General features: G+C 50.2%; 2 protein-coding genes across 2 annotated transcripts in view; both read left to right on the top strand.

The window, feature by feature from the left end:
* LOC144510230 (ras association domain-containing protein 2-like) overlaps positions 1-17275 on the top strand; it is a 30713-nt gene extending 13438 nt beyond the window's left edge. Inside the window, exons 2-8 of the mRNA XM_078239724.1 lie at positions 987-1100; positions 3092-3258; positions 4136-4237; positions 8211-8262; positions 11832-11953; positions 14806-14903; positions 15612-17275. Coding sequence (XP_078095850.1) covers positions 987-1100; positions 3092-3258; positions 4136-4237; positions 8211-8262; positions 11832-11953; positions 14806-14903; positions 15612-15681 — 725 coding nt within the window. The 3' untranslated portion in view covers positions 15682-17275. The remainder of the gene's footprint in view (positions 1-986; positions 1101-3091; positions 3259-4135; positions 4238-8210; positions 8263-11831; positions 11954-14805; positions 14904-15611) is intronic.
* The window catches only part of slc23a2 (solute carrier family 23 member 2), a 315342-nt gene that overhangs the window by 258455 nt on the left and 38424 nt on the right, over positions 1-18463 (top strand). The gene's annotated exons all lie outside the window — the stretch shown is intronic.

An 18463-nucleotide genomic window follows, 5' to 3' on the forward strand; every position in this document is an offset into this window, starting at 1 on the left:
CCACACTGAGGCTAATCCCATTCCGAACCCCCACACTGTCCGAAACCCCCAAACTGAGGCTAATCCCATTCCGAACCCCCACACTGTCCGGAGCCCCCACACTGAGGCTAATCCAATCCCGGAGCCCCCACACTGAGGCTAATCCGATCCCAAACCCCCACACACTCCGGAACCCACAAACTGAGGCTATTCCCACCCCGAACCCCCACACTGTCCAGAAGTCCCCTACTGAGGCTATTCCCATCCTGAACCCCCACACTGTCTGGAACCTGCACCCTGAGGCTAATCCCATCCCGGACCCCACACTGTCCGGAAGCCCCACCCTGAGGCTATTCCCATCCTGAACCCCCACACTGTCCGGAAGCCCCACCCTGAGGCTATTCCCATCCTGAACCCCCACACTGTCCGGAAGCCCCACCCTGAGGCTATTCCCATCCCGGACCCCCACACTGTCCGGAAGCCCCACCCTGAGGCTATTCCCATTCCGAACCCCCACACTGTCCGGAAGCCCCACACTGAAGCTAATCCCATCCCAAACCCCTGCGCTGGCACTGAGCCCATCGCCATACCAACCCTCATCCTGCTCTCAGGGCATCCCTAATTCCATGCCAAGCACAAGGCTGTTTCCAATGGGATTGAGTTGAGTTCTCTCCCACTCCCCTATCTCTCCAAACCTTTGTCCAATATTAGGGTACATGCTTACCCTTGCCATAATTCAGCTTGGTTGCCATGATAATGAGCTGGTGGATGCCCACGTTGGCACAGAGAGCACCACTGGTCCCTTTACCTGACATGGAGGGGGAGAGTAGCGAGGAGGAGGGCGATCGGAGGGAATAATGGGAAAGGGGACAGGAGGAAGAGGGTGGGGTAGGAGGAGAAACTGGGCGGGGGGTAACGGGCTGAGATTGGATCAGGGTGGTGGTTTTATTGGAAAGGGTGTTTTCCCATTGCTCGGCCAGTTGGGAGAGGTTCCTGAGTTAACCGAGTAATTGCTGTTTTGATAACGCACTCTCTCTCACACAGACCCACAAAGACAACATTTGTTATCCCCGATGTGAAGGTGGAGGAGGCAGAGAGTGTACCCAAGAACAGTGACAACAGTAAGATCACTCTCAATCCAGATTTCCAATGTGGACCAGGAGAAGGCCATTCAGCCCCTCGAGTGAGATCATGTATCCTCTGTATTTAAAACCCATCCCCCTGACTTTCCCAGTCAACATCTACTGATCTGTGTGGATTCTCCCCGTGTCTGCGTGGGTTTCCTCCGGGTGCTCCGGTTTCCTCCCACACTCCAAAGATGTGCGGGTTGGGTGGATTGGCCGTGCTAAATCGACCCTTAGTGTCCAAAGATGTGTAGGTTAGGGGAATTAGCCATAATAAATTGCCCCTTGATTTCTAAAGATGTGCGGGTTAGGGGGAATTAGCCATGGTAAATGCGTGGGGTTACGGGGATATGACCTGGGTAAGATACTCTGTTGGAGGTTCAGTGCAGACTCAATGGGCTGAATGGCCTCCTTCTGCATTGGAGGGATTCTGTGATTTCAGATGGAAAATGATGGATTGAGAGGGTTGCCAACTCCCCAGCATTGTCCGGGAGTCTCCAGGAATAGGAAGATGAATCTCCAGGACCCTGCTGTATCCAACCCGGGAGAAAAATCATCCGGACATCGAGAAAAATTGGGCACTTTCATCATTTTCTTTGAACATTTCTCTTTGCCAGATAAAATAAAAGGTTTAAATGATTGGGGGGAGGGAGGGAGTAGGCTGGTTAGTGGCCGGTTGAACATTATCCAATTGGGTAATGGGTCGTCTTGCTTTCCAATTGGCATTAGCAAGGCAGTGACATCACAAGGATATGGATGTGTTGGCGGGCTCATGGCTGGAGAGGTGGTGGGGAGGGAGGGGTGGGGTGAGGGCAAGTGATGTGATGGAATCACAGTTGGCAACCCAATGAGAGAGAGTTGCTCACGTCTCCCAGGGCTTGTGTGAAGAAGAATTATCTAAATCTAGCCTGCATGAGCTGGCTCGGATTGGTAAGTTCGCCATCACGCCCGGTTTTACTGATCTACCCTGGGAACTGCCCCCATCGATCAGCCATGACCAAGTGAAGGCCTCATTCAGTCCCAGATGGGCCACTCCGATTAATGTCCACCCTTATCGATGACGACTCCCAGGAACTCTCCGGAGAGAGTGGACAGTTGGGTTCTGCCTTGTGTCTCCCCCCCCGCCAGCTCCCCCCCCCCCAGCCCTCCTTTGCCCTCAGCCGGGGCTGGTGAAGAGGGGGAGGGGAGGGGGAGCGGGGAGTGGGGCATGTTCACTCTTCCTCGGTTAGCATTGAGGCCTGACTGACTGCCTGCCCACGGAGGAAAAGTGCACTGAGGGGTCAGGCTTGGACAAGCCTGTAACCAAGGCCGCTCTTCATGCATTCACATGGACTCTAACATATACAATCTGATGGTTTGGTGGCTGCAAGTTCAAACTTTCCTTTTGTCCTTTTTGTGTAACACGAGTTACCTCATTACAAAACGAGTGGCGCAATGGTTAGCATTGATCTGATTTGATTTATTATTGTCACATGTATTAACATACAGTGAAAAGTGTTGTTTCTTGCGCGCTATACAGACAAAGCATACCGTTCATAGAGAAGGAAACGAGAGAGTGCAGAATGGTTTTATTGATATCTGCCTCAGGGACCCGGGTCCGATTCCGGCCTCGGGTCACTGTCTGTGCGGAGTCTGCACGTTCTCCCCGTGTCTGCGTGGGTTTCCTCCGGGTGCTCCGGTTTCCTCCCACACTCAAAGGTGTGCGGGTTAGGTGGATTGGCCATGCTAAATTGCCCCTTAGTGTCAGGGGGGACGAGCTAGGGTAAATGCATGGGGTTATGGGGATAAGGTGGGATTGCGCTTGGTGCAGGATTGATGGGCTGAATGGCCTCTTTCTGCACTGTAGGATTCTGTGATTCTCTGTGGGTTGGGAGTATAGACTCGGACATGTGGTCGGGGTTGGAGGGCAGGCTTTGTGGGTTCAGCTGAGGGGGCAGGAGACTGGCAGCGGGGAATGAATGCACTCTGTTCCCCTTTCTCTTCCCCAGCGTCCCAGGATGGTACCTCGGGTGATCCGGGGGGCTCACAGCTAATGCGCACAAAGAGCGACGCTGGAGCCCTGATCTTGCGAAGAGCGAATCTGCGCTCGCCAAGCGACAAGCGGAGAATCAGACGCCATCGCTTCTCCATCAATGGCCATTTCTATAACCATAAGGTAGGTCCTGGATAGATGGCGCACTCGCTGGGAGAGGGTCAGAGACAGTGCCAGTGTGTGGCACAGCAGTGCTAACAGGCCTAACCATGCCCAGTGTGAAAGGCCTGGAGCATTGAACTACCTGCCAGCTTGGCAATGGTTCTTGCACCCGTTACCACATTGCCTGCTCAATCAGGGGGCAGGCGGTGGCCTAGTGGCATTGTCACTGGGCTAGGCATCTCCGGAAATGTCCTCAGGGGCTGGAGTTCCAATCCCAGATGCTGAAAACTGAATTCAATAAAGATCCAGAACGAAGAATCTACTGATGGCTGTGAAACTATTGTCGCAAAAACCCATCTGGTTCACCAATGTCCTTCAGGGAAGGAAATCTGCCATCCTTACCCGGTCTGGCCTACATGTGACTCCAGAGCCACAGCAATGTGGTTGACTCTCAACTGCCTTCCAAGGGGCAACTAGGGATGGGCAATAAATACCGGCAACAAAACACTCGCCACCCTGACTTGGAAATATATCGGCCGTTATTTCACTGTCTCTGGGTCAAAATCCTGGAACTCCCTCCGTAACAGCACTGTGGGTGTACCTACACCACGTGGACTGCAGCGGGTTCAAGAAGGCAGCTCACCAGCACCTTCTCGAGGGGCAATTAGGGATGGGCAATGAATTCTGGCTCTGCCAGCGACGCCCACATCCCATGAAAGTATAAATAAAAAGCTAGTGACAACTTTCTGCCGGGCTTGGATTTGGAAAGTCTCCTTGACAGCCTCCCTTGTGGAACACACTCTCTCCCGAGCAGGTACAGACGCGATGGGCTGAATGGCCTCCGGCTGCACTGTAACAGTTCTCCTGATTCTTTCTCTCCCTCTCTCTCTTTACACAGACGTCTGTCTTCACTCCCGCGTTTGGTTCCATCACGAATGTCCGTGTAAACAGCACGATGAGTACTGTTCAGGTGCTGAACCTACTCCTCAACAAGTTTAAGGTAAGCATTGATGGCCGTGACGCAGTCTCTGCCAGCTATTGGAAGGGAAGGGGAGAGCGGGGAGAAATGGTTCATCATTAGTATGAAGTGGTTCCAACATCTGGCGAGTGCAGACCCACCTTGCTGTCATCTGGCCATTCCCTCATCCAAAACAAGTACCTACACGAGAGAGCAACTCTGAAGTTTTTTAAAGCTTAAAGTTTATTTATTAGTCACAAGTAAGGCTTACATTAACGCTGCAATGAAGTTACTGCGAAAATCCCCTAGTCGCCACACTCCGGCACCTGTTCGGATACACGGAGGGAGAATTTAGCACGGCCAATGTACCTAACCTGCACATCTTTGGAGTGTGGGAGGAAACCGGAGCACCCGGAGGAAACCCACGCAGACACGGGGAGGACGTGCAAACTCCACACAGACAGTGACCCAAGCCGGGAATCGAACCCGGGTCCCTGGCACTGTGAGGCAGCAGTGCTAACCACTGTGCTGCCCTATGTCTGTGCCTAGAACAGGCCATCTTGTGGTCAGGTTGGACCGAGCAAGTTGCACGCATTAAGCCGTTAACACTGCAATGAAGTTACTGTGAAAATCCCCTCGTCGCCACACTCCAGCGCCTGTCCCGGTACACTGAGGAAGAATTTAGCATGGCCAACACACCTAACCAGCACGTCTTTCAGACTGTGGGAGGAAACCAGAGCACCTGAAGGAACCCCATACAGACATGGGGAGAACCAGAGATGAGGGGTGTTGATTATGAGGAGGGACTGAGCAGATTGGGTTTGTACTCGTTGGAATTTAGAAGGCTGAGGGGGGATCTTATAGAGACCTATAAGATAATGAAGGGGCTGGATAGGGTAGAGATGGAGAGATTCTTTCCACTTAGAAAGGAAACTAGAACTAGAGGGGACAGCCTCAAAATAAAGGGGGGTCGGTTTAGGACAGAGTTGAGGAGGAACTTCTTCTCTCAGAGGGTGGTGAATCTCTGGAATTCTCTGCCCACTGAAGTGGTGGAGGCTACCTCGTTGAATATATTTAAATCACGGATAGATGGATTCCTGATCGGTAAGGGAATTAGGGGTGATAGGGATCAGGCGGGTGGGTGGAGCTGATCCACTTCAGATCAACCATGATCTTGTTGAATGGTGGGGCAGGCTCGAGGGGCTAGATGGCCTACTCCTGCTCCTATTTCTTATGTTGTTATGCAGACTCCACACAGACAATGACCCGAGCCGAGAATTGAACCCAGGTCCCTGGCGCTGTGAGACGGCAGTGTTGACCACTGTGCCACCGTGCAGCCCCACAATGGGTGCCCCATGTGCTTTGACCTGGGTCCTTCTTGGGATTGTTAACAGCTCCATTGCCTCGGAACAACGAGATACTTGATGGAATATCCACTCAGACCTACACTGGGACATCCTCAATGTGTCTCCGTGACCCTCTCCCATTCCCCCACCCCGCAGGAACCTCCGTCTGGCTGAAACCCTGGCTCTCTGTGCTCTGTCTCAGCCCTTCTCCCGGTCACCCAGCACCCAGACTACCTCTGCCTGATATCTCAATTCCTTCTCTTTCTCCATCAGCCTCCTGCAGTCCTGGAGACACAGTCCAACTCCCCCAAAACAAGTACGTCCTGTTCGATTGTGCGTGCCACTTATGCCATCACTGTCAACCATGCCCTGACTCAGACAAACCCCTGCCCTGTCTGCCATTCCTCTTCAGCCGCCTTCCTTCAATTTACGTAGATGATTTGGAGTTGGGGACCAAGTGCAGTGTGTCAAAATTCACAGATGACAATAAGATGGGTGGCAGAGCAAAGTGTGCAGAGGACGCTGAAAGTCTGCAAAGGGATATAGATAGTCTAAGTGAGTGGGCGAGAGTCTGGCAGATGGAGTACAATGTTGGTAAATGTGAGGTCATCCATTTTGGTAGGAATAACAGCAAAACGGACTATTATTCAAATGGTAAAAAATTGCAGCATGCTGCTGTGCAGAGGGACCTGGGTGTCCTTGTGCAGGAATCTCAAGGAGTTGGTTTGCAGGTGCAGCAGGTAATTAAGAAGGCAAATGGAATTTTGTCCTTCATTGCGAGAGGGATGGAGTTTAAAAACAGCGAGGTTATGTTGCAGCTGTATAAGGTGCTGGTGAGGCCACACCTGGAGTACTGTGTACAGTTTTGGTCTCCTTACTTGAGAAAGGATATACTGGCACTGGAGGGGGTGCAGAGGAGATTCACTAGGTTGATTCCGGAGTTGAGAGGGTTGGCTTATGAGGAGAGACTGAGTAGACTGGGGCTATACTCAACGGAATACAGAAGAATGAAGGGAGGTCTTATCGAAACATTTCAGGTTATGAAGGGAATAGATAAGAATGAAGCAGGGAGGTTGTTTCCACTGGTGGGTGAAACTAGAACTAGGGGGCATGGCCTCAAAATAAGGGGAAGCAGATTTAGGACTGAGTTGAGGAGGAACTTCTTCACACAAAGGGTTGTGAATCTGTGGAATTCCCTGCCCAGTGAAGCAGTTGAGGCTACCTCATTGAATGTTTTTTAAGGCAAGGATAGATAAAGTTTTGAACAGTAAAGGATTAAGGGTTATGGTGAGCGGGTGGGTAAGTGGAGCTGAGTCCACGAAAAGATCAGCCATGATCTTATTGAATGGCGGAGCAGGCTCGAGGGGCCAGATGGCCTCCTCCTGCTCCTAGTTCTTATGTTCTTATGTTCAAATCCATCTCGGGCCGAGCAATCGGTTCCCCCCCCACTCCCTCCCTCCCTCCACCACCCCTCGAACTACCTCTCCTCTTCTGGTCCGTTCAATGGTTGTTTGGGGAGAGCCAGTGAACATAGAACAGTACAGCACAGAACAGGCCCTTCGGCCCACGATGTTGTGCCGAGCTTTATCTGAAACCAAGATCAAGCTATCCCACTCCCTATCATCCTGGTGTGCTCCATGTGCCTATCCAATAACCGCTTAAATGTTCCTAAAGTGTCTGACTCCACTATCACTGCAGGCAGTCCATTCCACACCCCAACCACTCTCTGCGTAAAGAACCTACCTCTGATATCCTTCCTGTATCTCCCACCACGAACCCTATAGTTATGCCCCCTTGTAATAGCTCCATCCACCTGAGGAAATAGTCTTTGAACGTTCACTCTATCTATCCCCTTCATCATTTTATACACCTTTTATTAAGTCTCCCCTCAGCTACTCCAGAGAGAACAGCCCTCGCTCCCTCAACCTTTCCTCATAAGACCTACCCTCCAAACCAGGCAGCATCCTGGTAAATCTCCTCTGCACTCTTTCCAGCGCTTCCACATCCTTCTTATAGTGAGGTGACCAGAACTGCACACAATATTCCAAATGTGGTCTCACCAAGGTCCTGTACAGTTGCAGCATAACCCCACGGTTCTTAAACTCCAACCCCCTGTTAATAAAAGCTAACACACTATAGGCCTTCTTCACAGCTCTATCCACTTGAGTGGCAACCTTTAGAGATCTGTGGATATGGACCTCAAGATCTCTGTTCCTCCACAGTCTTCAGAACCCTACCTTTGACCCTGTAATCCACATTTAAATTAGTCCTACCAAAATGAATCACCTCACATTTATCAGGGTTAAACTCCATTTGCCATTTTTCAGCCCAGCTTTGCATCCTATCTATGTCTCTTTGCAGCCTACAACAGCCCTCCACCTCATCCACTACTCCACCAATCTTGGTGTCATCAGCAAATTTACTGATCCACCCTTCAGCCCCCTCCTCTAAGTCATTAATAAACCTTATATTTTACCGTAAAGCTGCCACACAAATGCCAGTTGTTGTTGGTCAGTGCCTGGCACTAAAGGTGGAAAGGAGATTGGTGGGAAATGGGCGGGTGGACCTATGGCAGGCCGGGGAGATCAGAAAGCTGAGAGCTTGTGCGCGGGCAGAGGTTTTGAACTGTTTTGTGATTATTAACTTTCTCCCTCCCCATCTCTTTCCAGATTGAAAACAGTTCGGATGAATTTGCACTTTATATTGTCCACACCAGCGGAGGTGAGTTGAGGTCCGTCTCGAGATCTTGGGGAACACGGTTAGACACCAGGGAGAAGGGAACCAGTCTCTCAGACTGGGTAAAAACAGACAGCAGGTTGCTCCAGATGACCAGGCCTGTTTGGATAAGTACCCCTCTGACACATAGCTCAGTGGGTGATGTGCCCCCCCCCCGCCCCCCCTCCATCACACCACCCTAACCCACCTTAATCTTGGGCAGAGATTGGCAGACGTTCACCTATCCCGGGGGGAGGGGGTGAGTTAGTCCTGCTTGCTTAGATTTCTACCATTCAACCCTCACTCACTCCCTGCTGTGAATCTCAGCAAGTTTGTCTTTGCAATTTCAGTTTGTTTCTCATTTAGTTGTGGAACCTCTTTCCAAAGTAAACTTGGGTTGGGCATGATTTGAGTTCTCCCCGCGCGCCAGGGCGAGTTCTCCCCGCGCGCCAGGGCGAGTTCTCCCCGCGCGCCAGGGCGGGTTCTCCCCGCGCGCCAGGGCGAGTTCTCCCCGCGCGCCAGGGCGGGTTCTCCCCGCGCGCCAGGGCGGGTTCTCCCCGCGCGCCAGGGCGAGTTCTCCCCGCGCGCCAGGGCGGGTTCTCCCCGCGCGCCAGGGCGAGTTCTCCCCGCGCGCCAGGGCGGGTTCTCCCCGCGCGCCAGGGCGAGTTCTCCCCGCGCGCCAGGGCGGGTTCTCCCCGCGCGCCAGGGCGAGTTCTCCCCGCGCGCCAGGGCGAGTTCTCCCCGCGCGCCAGGGCGGGTTCTCCCCGCGCGCCAGGGCGGGTTCTCCCCGCGCGCCAGGGCGGGTTCTCCCCGCGCGCCAGGGCGAGTTCTCCCCGCGCGCCAGGGCGGGTTCTCCCCGCGCGCCAGGGCGAGTTCTCCCTGCGCACCAGGGCGGGTTGTCCCCCGCGCGCCAGGGCGGGTCACCCCACCCCCGGCGTCCGTGTGTGAGGGCGTGTGTTATGAACCCCACTGATTTTAAATGCCAGGGTATCCCAAAATCCAGAAGGGGAACTCACACCGGTTTGTAGCGGTGTATATTTTCCAATTTGGTGTCCTGTGAGAAAAGATATGCAAAGCAGTGAGGAACTGTACAGTCTTGTTGTGATCAATTTCTAAAGAATATTTATTAATTTAAAAAAGAAAACACACGATAAGAAAGACTGGGGTACATTACAACTGTGCAGTGAACTAAACAGAAGGTTATACACATGGAGTATATCATGAAACTGCCCCTTGTCCCCAGCTACCTACGTTTCCTGAACTTTTCCCAAACAATATCCAATATCAAAAGTCTAGGAGCTAAATCCAGTAGATGGATGCCACCCATGGGTTATTTTTCTGGTTTGGGAAGGTCTTCTTCAGCTCAGCGCAGAAGTTCTCTGTTCGGGTTTTGTTTTAAACTGCTGCCTTTTAGCGACAACTTGTTTTCCCGGGAATCAGTTTTCTCCAGCTGGGTGTGGCTCTGATGGTGGCGTCTGTCTTTTTCCTCCAGTTATCCTGCTATGGATATATTGTTTTTTACCTTTTGATGTTACCCAGCCCGCAGACCAGGCTTTTAGCCTATAGGGCAAAATGTCCCGTTATCTTCTCGCTTCCGCACACCATTGTTTTCCCCGAGGCAAAGACTTGTTTTCCTACGGCTGGGCTAATTTGTATATCAAAAACACCCCTTCAGACAGCTGCACTCATCAATTCTCCAATTGATTTATTTTATCCCCGTTTCATTTTTAATTTTGATTGTACGCAATTCTTATCAGTCACCTGGTGTAACTTCACAGGGATACAGACTGTATGTTCACATAGTGATGTTTTGACATAAGATCATAAGATGTGGAAGCTGAAGGAGGCCATTTGGCCCCTCGGGTCTGCTCCACCATTCAATGAGATCATGACTGATCTGATATAATCCTCAAGTCCACTTTTCCGCCACATCTCCAGAGCGCTCAATAATCTGTCTATCTCAGCCTTGAACATTCTGAATGACCCAGTCTCTACAGCCCTCTGCGGTAAAGAATTCCACACATTCTACTACCCTCGGAGTGAAGAAATTCCTCCTCATCTCTGTCTTACTCTGAAATTGTGCCCCACTGGTCTGAGAATCTCCCACAAGGGGAAACAGCCTCTCAGCATCTATCCTGTCAACCCCCTCCCCCCCCCCGAGAATCCCATACGTCTCAATAAGGTCACTTCTCATTGTTCTAAGCTCCAATGAGTACAGTCTCAGTCTCTCCTCATTAGAAAGTCCCTCCATACCCGGGATCGACCCCGTGAACCTTCTCTGGGCTGCCTCCAATGCCACTATATCTTTCCTTAGATAAGGAGACCCAAACTGTTCATGGCATTCCAGGTGTCATCTAACTAGTGCCTACATTAGATATAGCTCTTGGGGCTAAAGGGATATGGGGGGTGGTGAGGAGGTGGGATCAAGATATTGAATTTGATGACCAGCTTTGATCAAGATGAATAGCAGAGCAGGCTCGAAGGGACGAATGGCCTACTCCTGCTTCCATGTTTGTGTACAATGTGCGGATCCCTGCTGTGCTTATCAATGTGCCCATTCAGACACTGTATAATGTTACAGTGCATGTTAGTTAGTATGTGTGGACAATTAGAATACTATTCCGATCGTGAGAACGTTGTGAATGTTGATGTTTTTGAGCAGACCCACACAACACACACAAAGTTAACATGTCAGCATGGAAAACAGTGAGGATGTCAAGTAGAACGCTGCTCTGCATTGCAAGGGGTGCAGCAATAAAGGATGTTTGGTGACAATTGCATGGGGCCACATCTGGAACACCGCATGCAGTTTTGGTCTCCATATTTAAGGATATACTTGCATTGGAGGTGGTATAGTGAGGGTTCACTAGACTGGTCCCTGGGCTGAGAGAGTTGTCCAATGATGCAGGGCTGAGTCAGTGAACTCTGTATTCTCTGGAGTTCAGAAGAATGAGAGATGATCTTGTTGAAATTAAGAATCTACTGATGACCATGAAACCATTGTCGATTGTCGGAAAAACCCATCTGCTTCACTAATGTCCTTGAGGGAAGGAAATCTGCCGTCCTTACCCTGGTCTGGCCTACATGTTACTCCAGAGCCAATGTGACTGACTCTTAAATCCCCTCAGCGAAGGGCGATAAATGCTGACCCAGCCAGCGACGCCCACATCCCATGAAACGATTTATAAAAAGAACCTATTACTGAAGTTCTTATGTAAGAAGTCTCACAACACCAGGTTAAAGTCCAACAGGTTTATTTGGAATCACGAGCTTTCGGAGCGCTGCTCCTTCACCAGTTGATGAATCAGGTGGCGCCTTCATCACTCACCTGATGAAGGAGCGGCGCTCCGAAAGCTCGTGATTCCAAATAAACCTGCTGGACTTTAACCTGGTGTTTGTGAGACTACTTACTGTGCCCCACCCCAGTCCAACGCCGGCATCTCCACATTGAGGTTCTTGTGTACACCGAGAACCACGCACACTGGCTCTCGTGTTGTGGTGAGGACACAGAAGAATTTTAGCCAGGGGTAGAAAAGCTTTCTTCCTAATCTTTTTGATGGTGTCACTCTCTCCAGAAAGAACAAAACTGAAGGATTCAGATTATCCTCTGATCTCCCGTCTTCTTCAGGGACCATGTGAAGCCATAGCTAAAATCTTTCTGATGGAGAAGGACCTGGGTGAAGAGGTCACCTATGACGTGAGTCCCTTTTATTGTTGTATACATTGGCCAGCAATATAATCACCTGACAGGTTATAGCTGAGGAGATTCGCGATCAATAAACTATTGTTTTTGACGGGTAGAGATTGAGAGCAAGATGGGCTGCCGGTGAGTGAGATTCACAATTTTGATTTGATTTATTATTGTCACATAGAATCCCTACAGTACAGAAGGAGGCCATTTGGCCCATCAAGTCTGTACCGACCACAATCCCACCCAGACCCTATTCCCATAACCCTACACATTTACCCTGCTAATCCCCTTGACACTAAAGGTCAATTTAGCACGGCCAATCCACCTAACCTGCACATCTTTGGAGTGTGGGAGGAAACCAGAGCACCCGGAGGAAACCCACGCAGACACGGGGAGAACATGCAGACTCTGCACAGACAGTGACCCAAGCCGGGAATCGAACCCGGGTTCCTGGCGCTGTGAAGCAGCAGTGCTAACCACTGTGCCACCCCAATATATGAATATTGTGCATTGGCAGAGCATCTTACCCAGGCTCTATCCCCGTAACCCCTCATATTTACCCCATTATCCCGATACCCGGCACGGTAGCACAGTGGTTAGCACTGCTGCTTCACAGCTCCAGAGACCTGGGTTCGATTCTCGGCTTGGGTCACTGTCTGTGTGGAGTTTGCACATTCTCTTCGTGTCTGCGTGGGTTTCTTCCGGGTGCTCCGGTTTCCTCCCACAGTCCAAAGATGTGCAGGTTAGGCTGATTGGCCATGCTAAAAATTGCCCTTAGTGTCCTGAGATGTGTAGATTAGAGGCATTAGTGGGAAATATGTAGGGATATGGGGGTAGGGCCTGGGTGGGATTGTGGTCGGTGCAAACTCGATGGGCCGAATGGCCTCTTTCTGTACTGTAGGGTTTCTATGATTTCTATATTTAAAGACCATTCATCCCTCTAACCTAGACATCTTGGGACACTAAGGGGCAATTTAGCATGGCCAGTGACCTAACCTGCACATCTTTGGAAATGTATTGGGATGCAGTGAAAAGTATTGGTTCTTGCGAGCTATACAGACAGACATACCATTCATAGAGTAGATAAAGGAGAAGGAAAGGAGAGAGTGCAGAATGTAGTGTTACAGTCATAGCTAGGGTGCAGAGAAAGATCCACCTAATGCAAGGTAGGTCCATTCAAAAGTCTGACAGCAGTAGGGAAGAAGCTGTTCTTGAGTCGGTTGGTACGTGACCTCAGACTTTTGTATGTTTTTCCCGAGGGAAGAAGGTGGAAGAGAGAATGTCCGGGGTGCATGGGGTCCTTGATTATGCTGTGAATGGGAGGCTGGTTTGCGTGACGGACTGGCTTCATTCATGACCTTTGTCTGGGGTGCGTGGGAAGGGCTGAAAGTGAAGAAAGGATGTGCAGTTTATCTGCACAGTCCTGTAGGTGAAGGGCAGCAGTCACCGTGGCCACTCTCACCAATGGCCTTACGGTGTAAAGAACTCCGAGCAAAGATGGTGTACGATCCCAAGGGAGACAGAAAGTTAAAAGCGGTGAAACAAGAAAGAGCTGTGCGTCTGGGTTCCACTGCCGCACACATTCCAATCCAGGGGCCTGTGTCAGCATGTCCATCCAGGGATAATGAGAACATTATTTTTGAGGACATGGAGTTTAATTTAGATAAATGCAAGATGATGCAGTTTGGTAGATTGAACCAGGGCAGGACTTATTCAGTTAATGGTAGGGCGTTGGGAAGAGTTATAGAACAAAGAGATCGAGGGGTACATGTTCATAGCTCCTTGAATGTGAAGAAGGCATTCAGCATGCTTGGTTTCATTGGTCAGAACATTGAATACAGGAGTTGGGATGGTCTTGTTGAAGTTGTACAAGACATTGGTAAGGCCACACTTGGAATACTGTGCACAGTTCTGGTCACCCTATTATAGAAAGGATATTATTAAACTAGAAAGAGTGCAGAAAAGATTTACTAGGATGCTACCGGGACTTGATGGATTGAGTTATAAGGAGAGGTTGGATAGACTGGGACTTTTTTCTCTGCAGCGTCGAAGGCTGAGGGGTGATCTTATAGAGGTCTATAAAATAATGAGGGGCACAGATCAGCTAGATAGTCAATATCTTTTCCCAAAGGTAGGGGAGTCTAAAACTAGAGGGCATAGGTTTAGGGTGAAAGGGGAGAGATACAAAATGGTCCAGAGGGGCAATTTTTTCACACAGAGGGTGGTGAGTGTCTGGAACAAGCTGCCAGAGGTAGTAGTAGAGGCGTGTACAATTTTGTCTTTTAAAAAGCATTTAGAGAGTTACATGGGTAAGATGGGTATAGAGGGATATGGGCTAAACACGGGCAGTTGGGGCTAGGTTAGGGGTTTAAAAAAGGGGTTGCATTGGACAAGTTGGGCCAAAGAGCCTGTTTCCATGCTGTAAACCTCAATGACTCTATTGACTGTTCGCCATCTCACTATCAGGGATGAGCTGAGTTTTGCCGACCAGGTTCCCCGTGAGGCACACGGACTCTCTGGGTCTGATGGCGAATAGACAGCGAGAGTTGTCTCCGAGATGCCCAGGTGAGGTGCTGCAGTGCCACCACAGGCACCAGGGTGTCACTACAGTGTGACTGGTTTACATAGGAATTTACTATTATCACGAATTATAGATGTTTTTCGTACATCTGGGTCAAATTCTCATTTCCCCCCCACCCCCCGTCCGAGCCGAATACAATCGAGTTGAGCTACTCAGCCAGGACACGAGGAGGGAGATGCCTCAATGTTTGATTCAAGGTGTAATCTTTCCAAATCTCTGTCAGGGTTTCTATATGTATATATCTCTGATCCTGAGCCTCTCTCCTCCCCTAATCCAGGTTGCTCAGTACATCAAGTTTGAAATGCCAGTGTTGCAGAGTTTTATTGTAAAACTGAAGGAAGAGGAAGATCGAGAGGTGAAAAAGTTGACACGCAAGTGAGTTCCTGTCACAGTGGTTAGCACTGCTGCTTCACAGCTCCAGGGACCCAGGTTCAATTCCCGGCTTGGGTCACTTTCTGTGCGGAGTCTGCACATTCTCCGTGCGTGCGTGCGTGCGTGCGCGCGCGCGCGCGCGCGGCGGGGGATGCTCTAACTAACTCAGCAGTTAAGGGGATGCTCTAACTAACTCAGCAGTTAAGGGGGAGCGGAGCGCGGGCTGTTTTCGGGTGGGTGGCTACAAAGGCATTTCATAGATTCTCCCATAGTGCAGAAAGAGGCCATTCAACAACACTGAGCCTGCACTAACTCACCGACAGAGCAGACGGTGGCACAGTGGTTAGCACTGCTGCCTCTCGGCGCCAGGAACCCGGGTTCAATTCCCGGGTTCCCAGGTTCCTGTCTATGCGGAGTCTGCACGTTCTCCCTGTGTCTGCGTGGGTTTCCTCCCACAGTCCGAAAGACGTGCTGGTTAGGTGGATTGGCCGTGCTAAATTCTCCCTCAGTGGAACCCGAACAGGCGCCGGAGTGAGGCGACTGGGGGATTTTCACAGTAACTTCATTGCGGTGTTAATGTCAGCCGACTTGTGACACTAATAAATAAAGTTCAACTTTAAAGTTCCACTCGTGAGCAGTGAACGCAGGTCCTGGCACAGCACTGAGGTCACTCACAGTGGAGCCTGATGCAATGATGTTTCTATTTTCCAGGTATTCAGTTATGCGGGCCATCATCGAGACACGCGTCCAAGAACTGACCGAGTCCTGGGCACAGATCTGAGATCGAGCACAGCTGTCGTCGGACTGACTGTACAGGGTGGACCTGAACAGGCGCCTGTGCCATGAAGCAGAGACTATGCACTTCACCGCTTATCGACTGAGTGGGACATTCATGCACCTTCCAGGCTGTCACCCGTGGAGAAATGTCACCTGGCCAGGGGGCGGGAGCAGGGGCTGGGGGGGTGGACTCTGGAATGGGGTTGCCAACTCTCCTGCATTGCCCCAAGGTTAAAGACGAATCTTGAGATCAGTCTTCTGTACAAAATCTGGGAGAGAGAATCTCAGGAACATCGCCTTCATGTCACCCGTACCCCCGGCATTTTCTTTGAACATTCACAATAACTGCTGAGAAAAGACATTTTGTCAAAGTTTTTCATCTTGCACTCATCAGGACAATCGCAAGTATACCAATGCCAGGGGGGGAAACAAGAATTTATACTGTTTGTAAAGAGGATGTTGATTGGTACAAAGAGAATTGGTACAAGCGTTGTCATGGAGAATGCACCAGTTAATGGTGGCAGACAGTTAACTGCCAAGCATTGTTTGAAATTTAAACCAGGCAGCTTGACTCTGGTCAAGATATTGCCCTGAGGAATGAACCGGCAAATGGCTATCACTTTTTTTTTCATAGCTGAAACAGGTGCAATGTGTATACCTGTCCTTTCTGTCTGCAAAGAACACTCCCTTCTCAGAGAGCATAAAGTTGCTGTTTCCCCTGACATTGGTATTCTTGTGATTGCCCTGATGAGTGCCAGACCAGAAGCTTCAACAAAATGCCTTTCTTCAACAATACTCAAGTTTTTGTACGACCAACTGACTCCTCGCAATTATTGAAAAATACAGGAGTTGAGGGGAGAAAGGGTGAGAGTCGAGAATCCATGAACTGAGTGATAACGGACTCTGGTTGATGTGAAAAGGTGGGGAGCCAAGAGGGGAGACAATGTTGGTCAACATGGCAGGGATGGGGAAGGGGTCATGAGCGAGACCTTTTGGAATACATCCAATCAGAACGGGCAATCCTATTCCTGAACCATCCCAGCATGGACGTCGTGGGCTGAATGGCCTTCATAACTGTTCCTATAATCCGCCCCTGACCACTCCATTTTGCTATTAGGCTACTTTTTAAATCGTTGTGGTAGAACAGACTCGAATGCTCAGGGTGTTTGGATCTCTGGGATTCTCTGAGCAGTGCCATTGGTGCTCAGCTGAGGTGAACCACATCTTGGGAAGCGAATGTCACATGTTTTATTGAAACCCAAAGCACAAGGAAATGAAACTTGGTGGAGAATCCTGTTGGGTAACAGCACGGAATGTGATCTGTGAAATCTGTGCAGCAGTAACCTCGTTGAAGTGAGGGGTATGTGAGCACCGCCAAGTCCTTTTCCAACTGTTTTTCTTTCTTTGCCTTTCCCATTATTCTCTTGATCTTCCCACAGAGCTGCTGTCCTGCCTCTCTGTTAGAAAGTTGCTGATCCAGACAGTTCAACACACAATTCTTTCATGGCGTGCTGTCCTGTGGAGTGAGGCTTTTGAGTGAGAGTCTGTCTAGCCCCTCACAGGATCAGTCAACGCTTCAGTTCTTGCAGAAGATTGAGCGAGTTCTCCCCAGTGTTCTGGCCAATATTTCATTCCAACTAACGTCACTAAAATAGATCATCTGGTCCCTGATCATGTTTCTGTTTCTGGGATCTTGCTGTGTGAAAATTTCCTACTGTGTCTCAGACAATGCAGCAGGAGTGGAAAGTGCTTTGGGAATGTCCTGCTTTGTGAAAGATGCTGTATCAACGGATAGCTTGTTCTTTTTCCCCCCCATTAATGTGACATCTCCAGTTCGGAAATTGATGAAGTTTGTACTATCTACAAGATCCTTAGACAGCACCTTCCAAACCCATGACCACTTCCATCTAGAGGGACAAGGGCAGCAGATACCTGGGAACACCACCACCTGCAAGTCCCCCTCCAAGCCTCTCACCATCCTGACTTGGAAATATATCGCTGTTCCTTCACTGTCGCTGGGTCAAAATCCTGGAATTCCCTCCCTCCCAATAGCATTGTGGGTCAACCCACAGCACATGGACTGCAGCGATTCAAGCAGGCAGCTCATCACCACCTTCTGAAGGGTGACTAGAGATGGGCAATAAAAATGCTGGCCCAGCCAGCGACGCCCATGTCCCACGAATGAATAAAATCAGTATTGCACCCTTGTGAGCAAGTGGGGCGGCCTGGGAAAGCCATGAAGCAGATGGACAATTCCAATCTTGATGTAAATAAGTGTGCAGCAATCAGCCAGGGAGGGTAGGTCAGGTAGGTGACCTGAAACACCTCACACTGGAGCGCTGGTGAACAGTTCTAGGCTACGAGAGCTTGGACACTCCCACTGGTCTCCCTGCTACCTTATGGAGTAGGGACATCCTGCCTCAAGGGAAGAGACTGGTGTTGCTTTATCTACTCTAGCCCCAGGTTGAGCTGAAGGAAATGTAACATTTTTATCTGGCACTTTTCACAATCACACCCTCTCCTCTGTAGTCACTGTTGGAATATGGGAAATACAGCAGCAAATTCACTAATGCACAGCAAGATCCCACATACAGCAACATGCTAATGAGCAGATGATCCATTTTTGTTAGCTGAGGGCTACATCTTGTGCAGGACGTTGACGAGAATAACCCTGCCCTTATTCAAAATGGTGCCGTGAGATTTTTCACTTCCACCCTCCCTGCAGCCCTGAGGTGGGAGAGGACTTGACATCTCATGCGCCAGTGCAGCATTCCCTCAGCGCCGCA

The sequence above is a fragment of the Mustelus asterias genome, chromosome 22 (assembly GCF_964213995.1).
Source record: "Mustelus asterias chromosome 22, sMusAst1.hap1.1, whole genome shotgun sequence".
Taxonomy (NCBI): Eukaryota; Metazoa; Chordata; class Chondrichthyes; order Carcharhiniformes; family Triakidae; genus Mustelus; species Mustelus asterias.